This window comes from Bombina bombina, chromosome 3 (assembly GCF_027579735.1).
Source record: "Bombina bombina isolate aBomBom1 chromosome 3, aBomBom1.pri, whole genome shotgun sequence".
Lineage (NCBI taxonomy): Eukaryota > Metazoa > Chordata > Amphibia > Anura > Bombinatoridae > Bombina > Bombina bombina.
The window spans coordinates 385,561,118-385,580,227 of NC_069501.1; the positions used below are offsets into that span (position 1 = coordinate 385,561,118).

At 37.4% G+C, this 19,110-nt stretch overlaps 1 protein-coding gene across 1 annotated transcript in view; it reads right to left on the minus strand.

Moving 5' to 3' along the window:
• LOC128651640 (transcription factor ETV7) overlaps window positions 1-19,110 on the minus strand; it is a 115,303-nt gene that overhangs the window by 14,060 nt on the left and 82,133 nt on the right. The window contains exons 5-6 of the mRNA XM_053704642.1: window positions 18,466-18,633; window positions 15,650-15,792 (exon numbers count right to left, since the gene is read on the minus strand). Of these exons, the coding sequence (XP_053560617.1) occupies window positions 15,650-15,792; window positions 18,466-18,633 (311 nt within the window). The remainder of the gene's footprint in view (window positions 1-15,649; window positions 15,793-18,465; window positions 18,634-19,110) is intronic.

Sequence of the window (19,110 nt, forward strand, 5' to 3'; positions counted from 1 at the left end):
GGTCATGAGCTGAGCGAAGGGGACGGGAGGGAGAGTATCTGGAGACAAAGTCTGAGATATAGGGGGAGCAGTGCAGTTGAGGGCTTTCTATGTCAGAGTGAGAATTTTGTGTTTAATCCTGGAGGCAAGAGGAAGCCAGTGAAGTGATTGGCAGAGACGTGCAGCAGATGAAGAGTGACGTGCAAGGAAGATGAGCCTGGCAGAGGCATTCATTATGGATTGTAAAGGAGCAGCTAGGGAGACCAGAGAGGACAGAGTTGCAATAATCAAGGCGGAAAAGGATGAGAGAGTGGATTAAAATCTTAGTTGTGTCTTGTGTAAGGAAATGTCTAATTTTAGAGATGTTTTTAAGGTGGAAGCGGCAGGATTTAGCCAAGGACTGAATGTGAGGAGTGAAAGAAAGATCTGAGTCAAATGTGACCCCGAGACATCAGGCATGTGGGGAGTTGATTAAGTTGTTGACAGTTATAGAGAGATTGGGGGTGGAGATTTTGGAAGAAGGGTGGGAAATAAGGAGCTCAGTTTTGGAGAGATTTAGCTTGAGGTAGTGAGAGGACAACCAGGAAGAGATGTGAGAAAGACAGTTAGTGACATGGGTTAGCAAGGAAGAAAATAGGTCTGGTGCAGAGAAGTAGATTTGGGTATCGGTGGCATACAAATGATATTGGAACTCGTGGGACTTTATTAGGGAACCTAATAATGATGTATAGATTGAGAAGAGAAGGGGACCGAGGACAGAGCCTTGCGGTACCCCAACAGAAAGTGATGACGGGGCAGAGGAGGCCCCAGAGAAGGCTACTCTAAAGGTACGGTTTGACAGGTAGGAAGAGAACCAAGAGAGCAATGTCACAAATGCTGAAGGATTGGAGGGTTTGGACAGTTAAAGGAGGATAAGCAGAGAGAAGTGTCCTTTTTGATTTTGCTGTAAGTAGGTCATTGGTAACCTTAAAGATTGCTGACTCTGTGGAGTGACAGAGGATGAAATCCAGATTGGTGGGTCAAGGAGGGAATTTAATGTAAGGAAATGGGATAGGCGTGCTTTTCGAGAAGATTTAAGGCAAGAGGGAGTAGGGAAATTAAGCGGTAGTTGGATGAAGAGGTTGGATCAAGAGAAGGTTTTTTGAGGAGAGGTGTGACCAGTGCATGTTTCAGAGATAAGGGAAATATACCGGTGCTGAGGGAGAGGTTGAAAATGTGTGTGAGTATAGGGGTAAGGGTAGAGAGAGGGAGGGGAATAGCTGTGAGGGGATAGGTTCAAGGAGACAGGTAGTGAGTTGAGAGCGCAGTATAAGTGCAGAAACTTCTTCCTCAGTAACAGGGGAGAAAGAGCTAAATTTATGGCTATGTGGGTGGTGGTTAATTGCGAGCGTTTGAGGGGGTGAGAGAATTGGAAGTTATGTTGTGAGCTGATTTCATTTCTGATGGAGTAGATTTTGTTATTGAAGTGGCTGGCGAAGTCTTGAGCTGACAGAGAAGTTGTATTAGGGGGTGGGCGGAGAAGAGTATTGAAAGTGGAGAACAGACGTTTTGGGTTTGAAGAAAGAGTAGAGATAAGAGTAGAGAAGTAATGTTTCTTATAGAGATTAAGGGTAGAATAGTAGGAGTTCAAAATTAACTTGTAACGAAGGAAATCAGCTGAACTCCGAGATTTTCTCCAGTGCCACTCAGCAGTAAGGGAACATCTGCATAGGTACCGTGTCAGAGGAGTATGCCAGGGCTGAGGATGAGTTTGTGATTTCTGAGATATGGTAAGAGGGGCCAGATTGTCAAGGACCGATGTAAGCGAGAAATTATAGTGTCAGAAAGATTGGTCAGAGCAAGAAAAGGAGGAGATGGATGAAAGGAGAAGTTCGAGGGAATTGGCAAGCTGTTGCTAATCTAATGATATAATGCTTCTGTGAAGTTTGGTGTGAGGAGTAGAAGGAGGGAGAGTTGTAGGGAGGGATGAGATGTTGCAAGTGAGGAGATAGTGGTCAGAAAGAGGAAAAGGAGCTGAGACACTGGGGGGTAGTTATCAACGTGTCAACTTTCCTGCCTTCGCCGGTTCAATACGCCCGCCTAAGCTCGCCTACCATCGCCGCCGCGGACCTGAAAAAATTTGCCTAAGTTATCAATAAATCTGTCAAAAAGCCACGCACCAAGTACGGGTCGATGAGCAGCGGACTGTGATAGTTATCACTCATCCGATCTCGCTGCTCTTCTGCTTTTTTACAGCTTTATTGCTAGCCTGTCACTAAGCACCCACACTAACTACACTGTTCTACCCCCTATACCGGCGCCCCCGGAGCCCCCCGCAACTCAATAAAGTTACTAACCCCTAAACCGCTGCTCCTAGACCCCGCCGCAACTCTTATAAATGTATTAACCCCTAAACCGCCGCTCCCGGACACCGCCGCAACCTACATTATACCTAGTAACCCCTATCCTGCCCCCCCTATACCGCCGCCCTCTATAATAAAGTTATTAACCAATATCCTACTGATCCCGCACCTCGCCGCAACTAAATAAATAGTTTAACCCCTAAACTGCCGCTCCCGGACCCTGCCGCAACCTATATTAAATTTATTAACCCCTAATCTGCCCCCCCTACACCGTCGCCACCTATAATACATTTATTAACCCCTATCCTGCCCCCCCCCACTACACCGCCGCCACTGTAATAAATTTATTAACCCCTAAACCTAAGTCTAACACTAACCCTAACACCCCCCTAACTTAAATATTAATTAAATAAATCTAAATAATATTTCTATTATTAACTAAATTAATCCTATTTAAAACAAATACTTACCTTTAAAATAAACCCTAATATAGCTACAATATAAATAATAATTATATTGTAGCTATCTTAGGATTTATTTTTATTTTATAGGCAACTTTCAATTTATTTTAACTAGGTGCAATAGCTATTAAATAGTTAATAACTATTTAATAGCTACCTAGCTAAAATAAAGAGAAATTTTCCTGTAAAATAAAAACTAACCTAAATTACAATTACACCTAACACTACACTATACTTAAATAAATTATTCCTATTTAAAACTAAATACTTACCTGTAAAATAAACCCTAAGATAGCTACAATGTACTTAATAATTACATTGTAGCTATTTTAGGATTTATATTTATTTTACAGGTAACTTTGTATTTATTTTAGCTAGTTAGAATAGTTATTAAATAGTTATTAACTATTTAATAACTACCTAGCTAAAAGAAATACAAAATTACCTGTAAAATAAATCCTAACCTAAGTTACAATTAAACCTAACACTACACTATCATTAAATTAATTAAATAAATTAAATACAAATAACTACAATTAAATACAATTACATAAACTAACTAAAGTACAAAAAATAAAAAAAGCTAAGTTACAAAAAATAAAAAAATAGGTTACAAACATTTAAAAAAATATTACAACAATTTTAAGCTAATTACACCTAATCTAAGCCCCCTAATAAAATAACAAAGCCCCCAAAATAAAAAAATTCCCTACCCTATTCTACATTAAAAAAGTTCAAAGCTCTTTTACCTTACTAGCCCTTAAAAAGGCCTTTTGTGGGGCATGCCCCAAAGAAAACTGCTCTTTTGCCTGTAAAAGAAAAATACAACCCCCCCAACATTAAAACCCACCGCCCACATACCCCTAATCTAACCCAAACCCCCCTTAAAATAACCTAACACTAATCCCCTGAAGATCATCCTACCTTGAGTCGTCTTCACTCAGCCGAGCGAGCCACCGATGAAGTGATCCTCCAGTCGGCGCTGAAGAAGTCTTCCATCCGGGCGATGTCATCTTCCAAGCGGCGCTCAAGAAGTCTTCTATCCGGGCGATGTCATCTTCCAAGCGGGGTCTTCAATCTTCATCCCGCCGATGCGGAACATCCTTCTTTCCCGACGGACTACCGACGAATGAAGGCTCCTTTAAGGGACGTCACCCAAGATGGCGTCCCTTCAATTCCGATTGGCTGATAGGATTCTATCAGCCAATCGGAATTAAGGTAGGAAAAATCTGATTGGCTGATTGAATCAGCCAATCAGATTGAGCTCGCATTCTATTGGCTGATCGGATCAGCCAATAGAATGCAAGCTCAATTTGATTGGCTGATTGGATCAGCCAATCGGATTGAACTTCAATCTGATTGGCTGATTCAATCAGCCAATCAGATTTTTCCTACCTTAATTCCGATTGGCTGATAGAATCCTCTCAGCCAATCGGAATTGAAGGGACGCCATCTTGTATGACGTCCCTTAAAGGAGCCTTCATTCATCGGTAGTCCGTCGGGAAAGAAGGATGTTCCGCGTCAGTGGGATGAAGATTGAAGACCCCGCTTGGAAGATGACATCGCCCGGATAGAAGACTTCTTCAGCGCCGCTTGGAAGATGACATCGCCCGGATGGAAGACTTCTTCAGCGCCGACTGGAGGATCACTTCATCGGATGGAAGATTTCTTCAGCGCCCCATGGAGGATCACTTCTGCCGCTCCGGATCTCCTCTTCAGTTCCATCGGTGGCTCGCTCGGCTGAATGAAGATGACTCAAGGTAGGATGATCTTCAGGGGATTAGTGTTAGGTTATTTTAAGGGGGGTTTGGGTTAGATTAGGGGTATGTGGGTGGTGGGTTTTAATGTTGGGGGGGGTTGTATTTTTCTTTTACAGGCAAAAGAGCAGTTTTCTTTGGGGCATGCCCCCGCAAAAGGCCCTTTTAAGGGCTGGTAAGGTAAAAGAGCTTTGAACTTTTTTAATGTAGAATAGGGTAGGGAATTTTTTTATTTTGGGGGGCTTTGTTATTTTACTAGGGGGCTTAGATTAGGTGTAATTAGCTTAAAATTGTTGTAATATTTTTTAAATGTTTGTAACCTATTTTTTTTTGTAACTTAGCTTTTTTTATTTTTTGTACTTTAGTTAGTTTATGTAATTGTATTTAATTGTAGTTATTTGTATTTAATTTATTTAATTAATTTAATGATAGTGTAGTGTTAGGTTTAATTGTAACTTAGGTTAGGATTTATTTTACAGGTAATTTTGTATTTCTTTTAGCTAGCTATTTAATAACTATTCTAACTAGCTAAAATAAATACAAAGTTACCTGTAAAATAAATATAAATCCTAAAATAGCTACAATGTAATTATTAATTACATTGTAGCTATCTTATGGTTTATTTTACAGGTAAGTATTTAGTTTTAAATAGGAATAATTTATTTAAGTATAGTGTAGTGTTAGGTGTAATTGTAACTTAGGTTAGTTTTTATTTTACAGGAAAATTTCTCTTTATTTTAGCTAGGTAGCTATTAAATAGTTATTAACTATTTAATCGCTATTGTACCTAGTTAAAATAAATTGAAAGTTGCCTATAAAATAAAAATAAATCCTAAGATAGCTACAATATAATTATTATTTATATTGTAGCTATATTAGGGTTTATTTTAAAGGTAAATATTTAGTTTTAAATAGGATTAATTTAGTTAATAATAGAAATATTATTTAGATTTATTTAATTAATATTTAAGTTAGGGGGTGTTAGGGTTAGTGTTAGACTTAGGTTTAGGGGTTAATAAATGTATTACAGTGGCGGCGGTGTAGTGGGGGGCAGGATAGGGGTTAATAAATTTATTATAGGTGGCGACGGTGTAGGGGGGGCAGATTAGGGGTTAATAAATTTAATATAGGTTGTGGCGGGGTCCGGGAGCGGCGGTTTAGGGGTTAAACTATTTATTTAGTTGCGGCGAGGTGCGGGATCAGCAGGATAGGGGTTAATAACTTTATTATAGAGGGCGGCGGTATAGGGGGGGCAGGATAGGGGTTACTAGGTATAATGTAGGTTGCGGCGGGGTCTGGGAGCGGCGGTTTAGGGGTTAATACATTTATTATAGTTGCGGCGGGGTCAGGGAGCGGCGGTTTAGGGGTTAATATGTATAGAGTAGCTTGTGGTGGGCTCCAGGAGCGGCGGTTTAGGGGGTAATAACTTTATTTAGTTGCGGCGGTGTAGGGGGGGACAGATTAGGGGTGTTTAGACTCGGGGTACATGTTAGGGTGTTAGGTGCAGACAGCTCCCATAGGAATCAATGGGATGTCGGGCAGCAGCGAACTTGTACTTTCGCTATTGTCAGACTCCCATTGATTCCTATGGGATCCGCCACCTCCAGGGCGGCGGATTGAAAACCAGGTACACTGGGCCAGAAAAGTGCCGAGCGTACCTGCTAGTTTTTTGATAACTAGCAAAAGTAGTCAGATTGTGCTGCACTTGTGTGCGGAACATCTGGAGTGACGTAAGAATCGATCTGTGTCGGACTGAGTCCGGCGGATCGAAGCTTACGTCACAAAAGCTTACGTCTACTTTTGCCGGTCTCTAGCCTTTGATAACTAAGGCGAATCAGCCTCGCCACAAATACGCTGCGGAATTCCAGCGTATTTGAGGTTGACGGCTTGATAACTACCCCCCACTATGAGATCTCAGTCTGCTTCAATCAGCACATTTGGTGCTGCTCCACTTGTGAGTATATTATTTGCCACATAGAGGAAATAATTATACATTGTGAAATTTTATTGCACCAAGAGGCGCCTTTTTTTTATTTCTCTTTGTCTCAGAGCTGCAACCTACCTGGAGTGCCCAGAAGTACCAAGATGTCCAGTGTTCAGAGACATGGCCAAGGTAAGGGAGGCTGAAACCCAACCATCACTAAACAAGACACATAAGTTAAAACATCAAGACTGGGCCAGGAAATATCCAAAGACAGATTATTCAAAGGTTTTATGGATTGATGAGATTAGAATGACTCTTGACGGACCAGATGGATGGGCCCGTGACTGGATCAGTAATGAGCACCGAGCTCCACTTCGGGGTACTGGTATGGGCTAGTATTATTAAAGATGAGCTAGTTGAACCTTCTCGGGTTAAAGATGGACTCAAAATCAACTCCCAAACCCACTGTATTTTTAGAAGACACTTTCTTCAAGCAGTGGTACAGGAAAAAGTCTGCATCTTTCAAGAAGGCCATGATATGTATGCAGGACAATGCTCCATCACATGCATCGAAATACTCCACTGCATGGCTTTAAAGATGAAAGAATAATGACATGGCCTCTTCCTTATCTGATCTAAACCCTTTTCAGAACTTGTGGGCCCTTCTTAAACAGGAGCTTTACAGTGAAGTAAAATAGAACACCTCTCTCAACAGTGTCTGGGAGGCTGTGGTTGCTGCTGCACAAAAAGTTGATCATCAACAGTTCAAGAAACTGACAGACTACATGGATGGAAGGCGTATGACTGTTATTGAAAAGAAGGGTGGCTATATTGGTCACTGATTTTTTTTTGGAAATCACGCAATCACAATTAACGACATTCAGGTTAGCATGACTGAAAACCTTGTGTAAAGGGTAGTAAATTAAAAAAAATGTTGCACCAAACACAACATAAATACACTAAAATAAACTGCTACACTATGTGATAAAAACGTGTCATATAAATATTCATAATAAAGGTATATGGTATATGTCCATGTATTTGAACGCAAAGGGCTAGAATACACACAAACATATATATATATATATATATATATATATATATATATATATATATATATATATATATATATATATATATATATATATATATATATCATAATTTATGTAAGAACTTACCTGATAAATTCATTTCTTTCATATTGGCAAGAGTCCATGAGCTAGTGACGTATGGGATATACAATCCTACCAGGAGGGGCAAAGTTTCCCAAACTTCAAAATGCCTATAAATACACCCCTCACCCCACCCACAATTCAGTTTAATGAATAGCCAAGCAATGGGGTGATAAAGAAAGGAGTAGAAAGCATCAACAAAAGAAATTTGAAAATAATTGTGCTTTATACAAAAAATCAAAACCACCATAAAAAGGGTGGGCATCATGGACTCTTGCCAATATGAAAGAAAAGAATTTATCAGGTAAGTTCTTACATAAATTATGTTTTCTTTCATGTAATTGGCAAGAGTCCATGAGCTAGTGACGTATGGGATATCAATACCCAAGATGTGGATCTCCACTCAAGAGTCACTAGAGAGGGAGGGAATAAAATAAAAACAGCAATTTTCCGCTGAAAAAATTAATCCACAACCCAAAAAAATAAGTTTATTTTCATAATTGAAAGAAGAAAACTTAAATCAAAAGCAGAAGAATCAAACTGAAACAGCTGCCTGAAGAACTTTTCTACCAAAAACTGCTTCTGAAGAAGCAAATACATCAAAATGGTAGAATTTAGTAAATGTATGCAAAGAAGACCAAGTTGCTGCTTTGCAAATCTGATCAACTAAAGCTTCATTCTTAAAAGCACACAAAGTGGAGACTGATCTAGTAGAATGAGCTGTAATTCTCTGAGGCGGGGCCTGACCCGACTCCAAATAAGCTTGATGAATCAAAAGTTTCAACCAAGAAGCCAAGGAAATAGCAGAAGCCTTCTGACCTTTTCCTAGGACCAGAAAATAAAACAAATAGACTGGGAGTCTTCCTGAAATCTTTAGTAGCTTCTACATAATATTTCAAAGCTCTTACCACATCCTAAGAATGTAAGGATCTTTCCAAAGAATTCTTAGGATTAGGACATAAGGAAGGGACAACAATTTCTCTATTAATGTTGTTAGAATTCACAACCTTAGGTAAAAATTGAAAAGAAGTCCGCAAAACTGCCTTATCCTGATGAAAAATCAGAAAAGGAGACTCACAAGAAAGAGCAGATAGCTCAGAAACTCTTCTAGCAGAAGAGATGGCCAAAAGGAACAATACTTTCCAAGAAAGTAGTTTAATGTACAAAGAATGCATAGGTTCAAATGGAGGAGCCTGTAAAGCCTTCAGAACCAAATTAAGACTCCAAGGAGGAGAAATTGATTTAATAACAGGCTTAATACGAACGAAAGCCTGTACAAACTAAAGCCTGTATATCAGGAAGTATAGCAATCTTTCTGTGAAATAAAACAGAAAGAGCGGAGATTTGTCCTTTCAAGGAACTTGCAGACAAACCCTTATCCAAACCATCCAGAAGAAACTGTAAAATTCTAGGAATTCTAAAAGAATGCCAGGAGAATTTATGAGAAGAACACCATGAAATGTAAATCTTCCAAATTCTATAATAATTCTTTATAGAGACAGATTTACGAGCTTGTAACATAGTATTAATCACTGAGTCAGAGAAACCTCTATGACTTAGTACTAAGCGTTCAATTTCCATACCTTCAAATTTAATGATTTGAGATCCTGATGGAAAAACGGACCTTGAGATAGTAGGTCTGGCCGTAATGGAAGTGGCCAAGTCGGGCAACTGGACATCCGAACCTGATCCGCATACCAAAACCTGTGTGGCCATGCTGGAGCCACCAGCAACACAAATGATTGTTCCATGATGATTTTGGAAGGAGAACTAGAGGCGGGAAAATTTAAGCAGGATGATAACACCAAGGAAGTGTCAGCGCATCCACTGCTTCTGTCTGAACATCCCTGGACCTGGACAGGTATCTGGGAAGTTTGTTGTTTAGATGAGAGGCCATGAGAGCTATCTCTGGAAGACCCCACATCTGAACAATCTGAAAAAATACATCTGGATGGAGAGACCACTCCCCTGGATGTAAAGTCTGGTGGCTGAGATAATCCGCCTCCCAATTGTCTACACCTGGGATATGTACCGCAGAGATTAGACAGGAGCGTGATTCCACCCAAGCAAGTATCCAAGATACTTCTTTCATAGCTTGGGGACTGTGAGTCCCACCCTGATGATTGACATATGCCACTGTTGTGATATTGTCTGTCTGAAAACAAATGAACGGTTCTCTCTTTAACAGAGGCCAAAACTGAAGAGCTCTGAGCACTGAATCTATCTGGTAGCCTAAAAAGGTGACCCTTGTCTGAGGAATCAAGAAACTTTTTTGTAAATTGATCCTCCAACCATGTTTCCGAAGAAACAACACTAGTTGATTCGTGTGAGATTCTGCAGTACGTAAAGACTGAGCTAGTACCAAGATATCGTCCAAATAAGGAAACACTGCAATACCCTGTTCTCTGATTACAGAGAGTAGGGCACCCAGAACCTTTGAAAAGATTCTTGGAGCTGTTGCTAGGCCAAATGGAAGAGCAAAAAATTGATAATGCTTGTTTAGAAAAGAGAATCTCAGAAACTGATAATGTTCTGGATGAATCGGAATATGAAGGTATGCATCCTGCAAGTCTATTGTGGACATATAATGTCCTCGCTGAACAAAAGGCAGAATAGTTCTTATAGTCACCATCTTGAAAGTTTGTACTCTTACATAATGATTCAAAATTTTCAGATCCAGAACTGGTCTGAATAAATTTTCCTTTTTTGGGACAATGAATAGATTTGAATAAAACCCCAAACCTTGTTCCTGAAGAGGAACTGGCATGATTACCCCTGAAGACTCCAGGTCTGAAACACACTTCAGGAAAGCCTGAGCTTTTACTGGATTTACTGGGATACGTGAGAGAAAAAATCTTCTCACAGGAGGTCTTACTCTGAATCCTATTCGATACCCTTGAGAGATAATGCTCTGAATACATTGATTTTGGACAGATTTTATCCAAATATCCTTAAAAAAACCTTAATCCGCCGCCTACCAGCTGAGCTGGAATGAGAGCCGCACCTTAATGCGGACTTAGGGGCTGACTTTGGTTTCCTAAATGGCTTGGATTTATTCCAATTTGAGGAAGGCTTCCAATTAAAAGCAGATTCCTTGGGGGGAGGATTGAGTTTTTGTTCCTTATTCTGACGAAAGGAATGAAAACGGTTAGAAGCCTTAGATTTACCCTTAGGTTTTTTATCCTGAGGCAGAAAAACTCCCTTTCCCCCAGTGACAGTTGAAATAATAGAATCCAACTGAGAACCAAATAAATTATTACCTTGGAAAGAAAAAGATAGTAATCTAGATTTACAAGAATATATTTTATACTGAAAGCATAAAAGATATAATAGGAGACGCCTATAATAAATGTATGTAGAGAGAAGGGGGGGGGGACAGATATGGTGTTATAAAATATGAGAAACCAGGTGGTGTTATGTAAAAAGCCAAATGGAAATAGCAGAGTGATTCTATAAAATGAGTGAAAAATTGTTATTATTCAACATCAGCGTGAAAAATGCCCAAAAAGTGTATACTTTCTATATGTAAGAAAAAAATCCAAATTATAACTGTTCAATTTGATGTGCATATAGATACAAAAAAACATTAGTATCCCTTCAAATCAGAAAAAAATGTGTAAATTGCTAGTCAATTGCAAATATGGATAAAAAAAAGGAACCGAACAAAGTTCATAAGATATAACATGTGATTCGTGGTTTCAAGTGAATCTGCAAATAGGGAAAGAGTTCAGTGTTTGAGGCTGCTTCTCTTGGTGCTGGCGGTGAATCAGGTATCTATAAAACAAAAGAAAAAAGAGAGCACCTCATAGTGTAGATATCTTTGTGCCAAAAGGTGATAAAGTGTGGTGGTGTCCAGTGGAAAGGTACTCACAAGTGAGGTGGCACTTTTCGTTAAAAAAGTGCAAACAGGCAGGCTGACGTTTACAGCAGTCAGTACGCTGGCAAGTGCTGCAGTGGAATCTAGTGATGTGTCTCGCTGTCAGGAAGTCCTCAAACAGAACCCCGGTGATGCTTGGAGCCATGCTCCACAGAGTGTGTCCTAATCCAGACAACTAAAAAGCCAGTTATAACTCCAGAGGTGGCAAATGGTTTGATGGTTTGGACTGCTGAAGGAGATAGTGCTGCTGGAACTGGATCTTGGTGAACCAGTGTAAATTGATCCGTGCTGTAAGGCTGGTAAAAGTTGACAAACAATGCCCCAGTGACGTATCAAAGTTTATGAGTACGGGAAAGAATTGAGAACAGTCCAAAATAGACAAAATTAAAAACAATTTAATAGAGCTAATAACGTGTTTCTCGGCCGCTAGCTCCTGGCCGTTTCATCAGATCAAAGAAAGAGATAGTAATCTAGATTTAGATGTCATATCAGCATTCCAAGATTTAAGCCACAAAGCTCTTCTAGCTAATATAGCTAAAGACATGGATCTAACATCAATTTTGATAATCTCAAAAATGGCATCACAAATAAAATGATTAGCATATTGCAGTAAGCGAATAATGCTAGATAAGTCAGAATCCAATTCCTATTGCGCTAAATTCTCCAACCAGAAAGTTGATGCAGCCGCAACATCAGCCAAAGAAATTGCAGGTCTGAGAAGATGACCTGAATATAAATAGGCCTTCCTTAGATAAGATTCAAGCTTCCTATCTAAAGGATCCTTAAAGGAAGTACTATCTTCCATAGGAATAGTGGTACGTTTAGCGAGAGTAGAAATAGCCCCATCAACTTTGGGGATTTTTTCCCAAAACTCTATAGATTTTGCTGGTAAAGGATACAATTTTTTAAACCTTGAAGAAGGAATAAAAGAAGTACCTGGCTTATTCCATTCCTTAGAAATCATACCAGAAATAGCCTCAGGAATAGGAAAACCCCCTGGAGAAACCACAGGAGGTTTAAAAACAGCATTTAAACGTTTATTAGGCTGAACGTCAAGAGGACTGGTTACCTCAATATCCAAAGTAATTAACACTTCTTTTAATAAAGAACGCATATACTCTATTTTAAATAAATAAGTAGATTTGTCAGTGTCAATGTCTGAGGAAGGATCTTCTGTATCAGATAGATCCTCATCAAAAGAGGATAAATTATTATGTTGTTGGTCATTTGAAATTTCATCAACTAAATGAGAAGTTTTAAAAGACCTTTTACGTTTATTAGAAGGTGGAAATGCAGACAAAGCCTTCAGGATAGAATCAGAAACAAATTCTTTAAAATTTACAGGTATATCATGCACATTAGAAGTTGAAGGAACTGCAACTGGCAATGTAGTATTACTGATGGATACACTATCTGCATGTAAAAGTCTATCATGACAACTATTACAAATTACATTCAGCGAAATAATTTCTACAATTTTACAACAAATGCACTTAGCTTTGGTAGAACCGATGTCAGGCAGCAATGTTCCAGCAGAAACTTCTGAGGCAGGATCAGATTGAGACATCTTGCAAAATGTAAGAGAAAAAACAACATATAAAGCAAAATGATCTATTTCCTTATATGACAGTTTCAGGAATGGGAAAAAATGCAAATAGCATAGCCTTCTGATAGAGAAAAAGGCAAGAGGCAAACATCAACGGGGTATTGAAATAATGAAAAAGTTTGACGCCAAGTATGACGCACAACGTAACAATCTTTTTTGGCGCCAAAAATAACCGGAAATGACACACTCACGTCACTAATGACGCAACTGTGTGAAAGGTCTCTGCGTCAAGTATGATGCCGGAAATGACGAAGTTGCGTCATAGACGTATTTTTTCACGCCAAAAATATTTTCGCGCCAAAAATAACGCAATAAAGTTTAGCATTTGACGCACCCGCGGGCCTAATACCGCCCGCAATTTGCAAGAAGTAGTCAATTGAAAAAAAGATTAAACCCCAGGTAAAAAATAAATTTCTTTAAAAAATGTTTATATTCCCCAAATATCAAACTGACAGTCTGCAGAAGGAAATACATGAACCTGACTCATGGCAAATATAAGTACAATACATATATTTAGAACTTTATATAAATGCATAAAGTGCCAAACCATAGCTGAGGTGTCTTAAGTAATAAAAAACATACTTACCAAAAGACACCCATCCACATACAGCAGATAGCCAAACCAGTACTAAAACAGTTATTAGTTGAGGTAATGGTAAATTGAGAGTATATTGTCGATCTGAAAAGGGAGGTAGGAGATGAATCTCTACGACCGATAACAGAGAACCTATGAAATAGACCCCCGTTAGGGAAATCATTGTATTCAATAAGTGATACTCCCTTCACGTCCCTCTGACATTCGCTGTACTCTGAGAGGAATCGGGCTTCAACAATGCCAAGAAGCGCATATCAACGTAGAAATCTTAGCACAAACTTACTTCACCACCTCCATAGGAGGCAAAGTTTGTAAAACTGAATTGTGGGTGTGGTGAGGGGTGTATTTATAGGCATTTTGAGGTTTGGGAAACTTTGCCCCTCCTGGTAGGATTGTATATCCCATTCGTCACTAGCTCATGGACTCTTGCCAATTACATGAAAGAATATATATATATATTTATATATATATATATATATATATATATATATATATATATATATATATATATATATACAGTATATATACCATATGAAGTATATTATTGTGCTAAAATCTTTGAATTATCAGGAGGGTCTGTCAAAAATGACGGGGTTGACCAGGTGCCACATTATGTTAGAATCACACATGCTAAAAATAAAGGTTCAACATCAAATTAGGTTGTCATTACATTTTTATCAACATTATATAAGCATAGTTTATATTAAATGAGATTAATGAATTAACTACTTAATCGTACGCAGTGTCGTACAAATACATATAATTTCTTTTGAATAATTGCTAGTACATAGTATGGGCTCCTACTGCTATGCACAGAAGTTCATTCTGGTAACATTGTTTATTACTTTCTGCTTTTGCTAAAAGCTGCCTTGATCTGGAGTAAAGTCCACACTCAAGCTGCAAGCCAAAACAAAAAATAAATTATCCTCTATCCCCACCCTCAAAAAATCCTATCCAAGACCCAGCTCCACCGCAATAAAGTCTGTGGCTCAGTCCCCCCTAAACTGCAACTATCACTAACCATTAGCCAGGGCACTCCAAGCCAAATCCTTCATAAATTACAAGTGATCTATCCAATGTAATCCCTTAACTTTCAATTCACCCTAACCATCTCCCTCATGACAATGGCACACTGAAACAGAAACTGAGATACAATATCCCACTCATTGCAAATAGCTAATACGAAATCCCCCTATATATTAGGGGTATTTAGATGTTGGAGGGGTTAAATGTGGTTTAAATTTAAGGATGTTGAAATGGTGGTTTACTCGTGGGGGTATATCTTGGTTGACAGAGGTTTACAAGAAGGGTGAGCACTTTTGGTTTTAGGGATGAATCTGGTGGGGGCATGGCATGCTGGGATTGATCCAGGTTTATAGGCCCAAATTGTAGTTAGCGTTAAAAGCAAAGAGGGACAGACCACAGTTAGGATTAACACCAGCATGATTACAGAAAGATTACCTATAGTTAAGGGCTTGGTTCAAACTGTTGAATATTCTAAAAACTTTTTATGAACGTTTTTTTGTAAATAGTTCTTTATCAGGGGTATCCTACATTTTCACAAGGGGTCATATTGGAATTTTTAGCCATAGAGCATAATTTATATTCTTCACTTAACCATAAAAACAGCACTAATTGTTTTTGATAGCACAAGTGCAAAGATATGTCTGTCAACAAGATATGATGATGTGCCTTTGTTATTGTAAAGATACAGAAAGACATAAAGCCATACATTTAAGATTTTCTTTCTCTTTCATCCCCTGTATGATCTTGATACTTCATGAACAATACTGATTCCTATATATGAAGAAAATTGGTTTCTAGGTGTGGAGGGTAAGAAAACATGTTTTGGAGAGCCACAATGTGACCAATAATAGGATGGAGAAACCTTTAGTATATATTTTTTTAAATTGTGAGGAAAATATATAGCATTTACCTTATGAATTCCCCATAACACAGCAAGTTTATCAGGATCTACTACACGAAAGATCTTAGCTTCTTTGTCTTCCCACTTAATATAAGATTCATAGCTTTTCTCAGAAAGCAGTTGGTAGAGATAATCCAAGAGTAATCTACAATCTGTTAAACAATTTAAAATAACAAAAATGACAGCAGAATATTTACATAATTATGTAGAAGTAGAATTCAGTGCATCTAAAAAAAATTTGGTGCACCTGGCCAAGTGTGATAGGATTATCTAGTCTGTGAATGGCTGCTCATTATGGGATTTGGCTACATATCAAAAATGGGTTCCAACAGGTTAAAAAAGACTGGGTAGCTATTTTATTCATTCATTCAGAGTAATTGTGAATATGGATGAACTTCAGGATTATTCTTTGCATAGGTGCAAGGCTAAACAAGCTAAAATTGCCAACGGAATGGACACCATACCAAAAGAACTAGTTGCACAAAGTTGACAATTTTTACTTCAGCAATTCACGCTGGACAAATATAAAGAATTTAAATTTTGGGGGGGAATTCTGGACCATTTTTAACTTCATATTTTGGTAGCTAATCTATATTTTATTTAATTTATGCAATCTACGTACTGTTTATTTTTTCACTTGTTTTAATCAATTATTTATTCGGAGTGAACCACAATTATATCTATATAATTGATACAATATTGACAGAAATTCAATAGACAAAGAGAATAAATCAATACACCAGTATAGTATCATACATACAACATTTCTTATCAAAACTACATATTGTTTTTGAGAAAAAACAATCAAACTTAATTTAAAGGGACACTGAACCCAATTTTTTTCTTTTGTGATTCAGATATAGCATGCAATTTTAAGCAACTTTCTAATTTACTCCTATTAGCAAATGTTCTTCATTCTCTTGGTATCTTTATTTGAAAAACAAGAATGTAAGTTTAAAAGCCGGCCCATTTTGGTGAACAACCGGGGTTGTTCTTGCTGATTGGTGGATAAATTCATCCACCAATAAACAAGTGCAGTTCAAGGTTCTGGACTTTCTTTTTCAAATAAAGATAGCAAGACAACGAAGAAAAATTGATAATAGGAGTAAATTAGAAAGTTGCTTAAAATCGCCTGCTCTATCTGAATCACAAAAGAAAAAAATTTGGGTTCAGTGTACCTTTAAACATTTTAAATATTATGGGCCAGATTGCGAGTGGTGTGCTAACAGTTATGCACAAGTTTATTGCCGGTTTTTGTACGTGCCAGGTTTAGAGCTCACATTACAAGTAGAAAGTAAACATGAATGTCTGAACGCAATCGCGATTTACACTAGAATGATAACTGCGTCCTCGGTGCTCTGTTTAACTGTTTGCAAAACAAAACACTTCAAAAATACATCTAAAAGTACAGTTACACTTATAATAACACTAAGAAAAATGAATATGTGGTCTTAGGTGTTGGGAAAAAAAGGCAGGCAAAGGGCTTTAACATAGAGATACATACATCATATACATCTCTAGAGATACAGTATGTATATATATATATATATATATATATATATATGTATGTATATATGCGTGTGTGTGTGTGTTTGTATTGGAGTCCTTTGCAGTCAAGTAGATTAAAAAATGAAAAAGCATTTTTATGCAATTTTCCTTTTTAATAACGTGTCATACTGTGTATTTACTGTAAATATTTCACATTACAATGTTCTGCATATAGCGGAATATGTTCTATGCATTTATAAATAGATATTCCTACATATATCTGTATATATTTATGCCTATATATAATCATTTATATATATATATATATATATATATATATATATATATATATATATATATACAGTATATATATATAAAGTTCATAGGTATATGCATCTCACCAACAGTTCAACTGCCAGGGTGCTCTCAAGGGATCAATAAAAGTGTGTAAAGAATAAAGCACTCTCTGGACTTCAGACTTCAATCGTGATGAAATTTAATAAATGTGACGTTTTAGGGACACACACGTCCTCGTCAGAGGAAGGGACGTGTGTGTCCCGGCACGTCACATTTATTAAATTTCATCACGATTGAAGTCTGAAGTCCAGAGAGTGCTTTATTCTTTACACACTTTTATACATATATATATATATATATATATATATATATATATATATATATATATATATATATATATATATACTGTGCCTATATATATATATATATATATATATATATATATAGATATAAATAGATAAATAGATATAGATATATAGATAGATATAGATATATAGCTATATATTGTACCAATTTACCATCAGATACATGTAGAAATATGTATTTATTGTATTTATGAATAAATAGAACATATTCTGTTATGTGCAAAAAATTGGAATGTGAAATTTTCATATTTTCATGTTGGGTTAGCACATTTGAGACTATGAGTTCGGGTTTGTGCGCGAGTAGGGTGTTAAGTTTTTTTTCCCCACTTTTTTTGCTCCATTGACTTCCATGGGAGAATAGATTAAAGGCTTTTTGCGTGCATCGGGTTCAACTTATAATACGAGCGCTACCTGACACGCGCAAAAACCTTACTTCTAGTGGAGTTAGCGTGCAAGCGGGAATGTTAAATACTGCTCCATTTGTAATCTGGCCCTATATGTTTTAGATATTAAATAAATAGCTGCCTAATTGGAAATTACCCAGATTTTACACAAGTAACAACAGGTTGTAAAAGTTTATCAAGCAAAGTCTTTGGGACTTTTTCTAGATAAATAATTTAATAAACTTTAGTAATATTTTCTAATATAATATAAGAAGTATAATATTTTGTTTACCTGTGATATCTTCAACCATATAAGCTTTATTTATGTTAAATGTTCTGTTAAAAATATCTCCTTTTGGTGCATTTTGAAGATTAAAAGACAGATTAAGAGGTATTTCTTCTTGAGAGTCCATGGCTATAGGAAGCAAACTCTGTGTGCAATTTGCAGCTTTTAGCTTTGCTGTCCAGAAAAGAAACAAATAATTAACAAGTATGATTTTAGAGGAAATAATGTATTACATGTGTATCCTTCAATTCTACATTTAGAAGCATAATAACATTTAAAATGTTTGATGAGCAACTGACAGTCACTATATGGGAGAAAAGAAGCTATAACAGAGGAGATTAAAAATTAAGAAAGACAGAAATTTAGTAGAGAATGCGGGGTGAGGCACAGGAAACCATAAAAATGTTATAGAGAACAATAATGAGACTATGTGGGAAAAGTCATGACATCAAGGGCCAGATTACAAGTGGCCCGCTAAATGCATTTTTTGCTTGCCTGCTAACTGTACTCAAAGTAAAAATGTATTGCTGTCGCATTAGCGCTGGTATAACAAGTTAAAAGTAAAAATCGCAAGCAAAAGACTGAGGCGAACTAACTTCAGATACCACTAATGTGTTAACTTCTTCTCCACATAGACTTCAATGGTCGTGC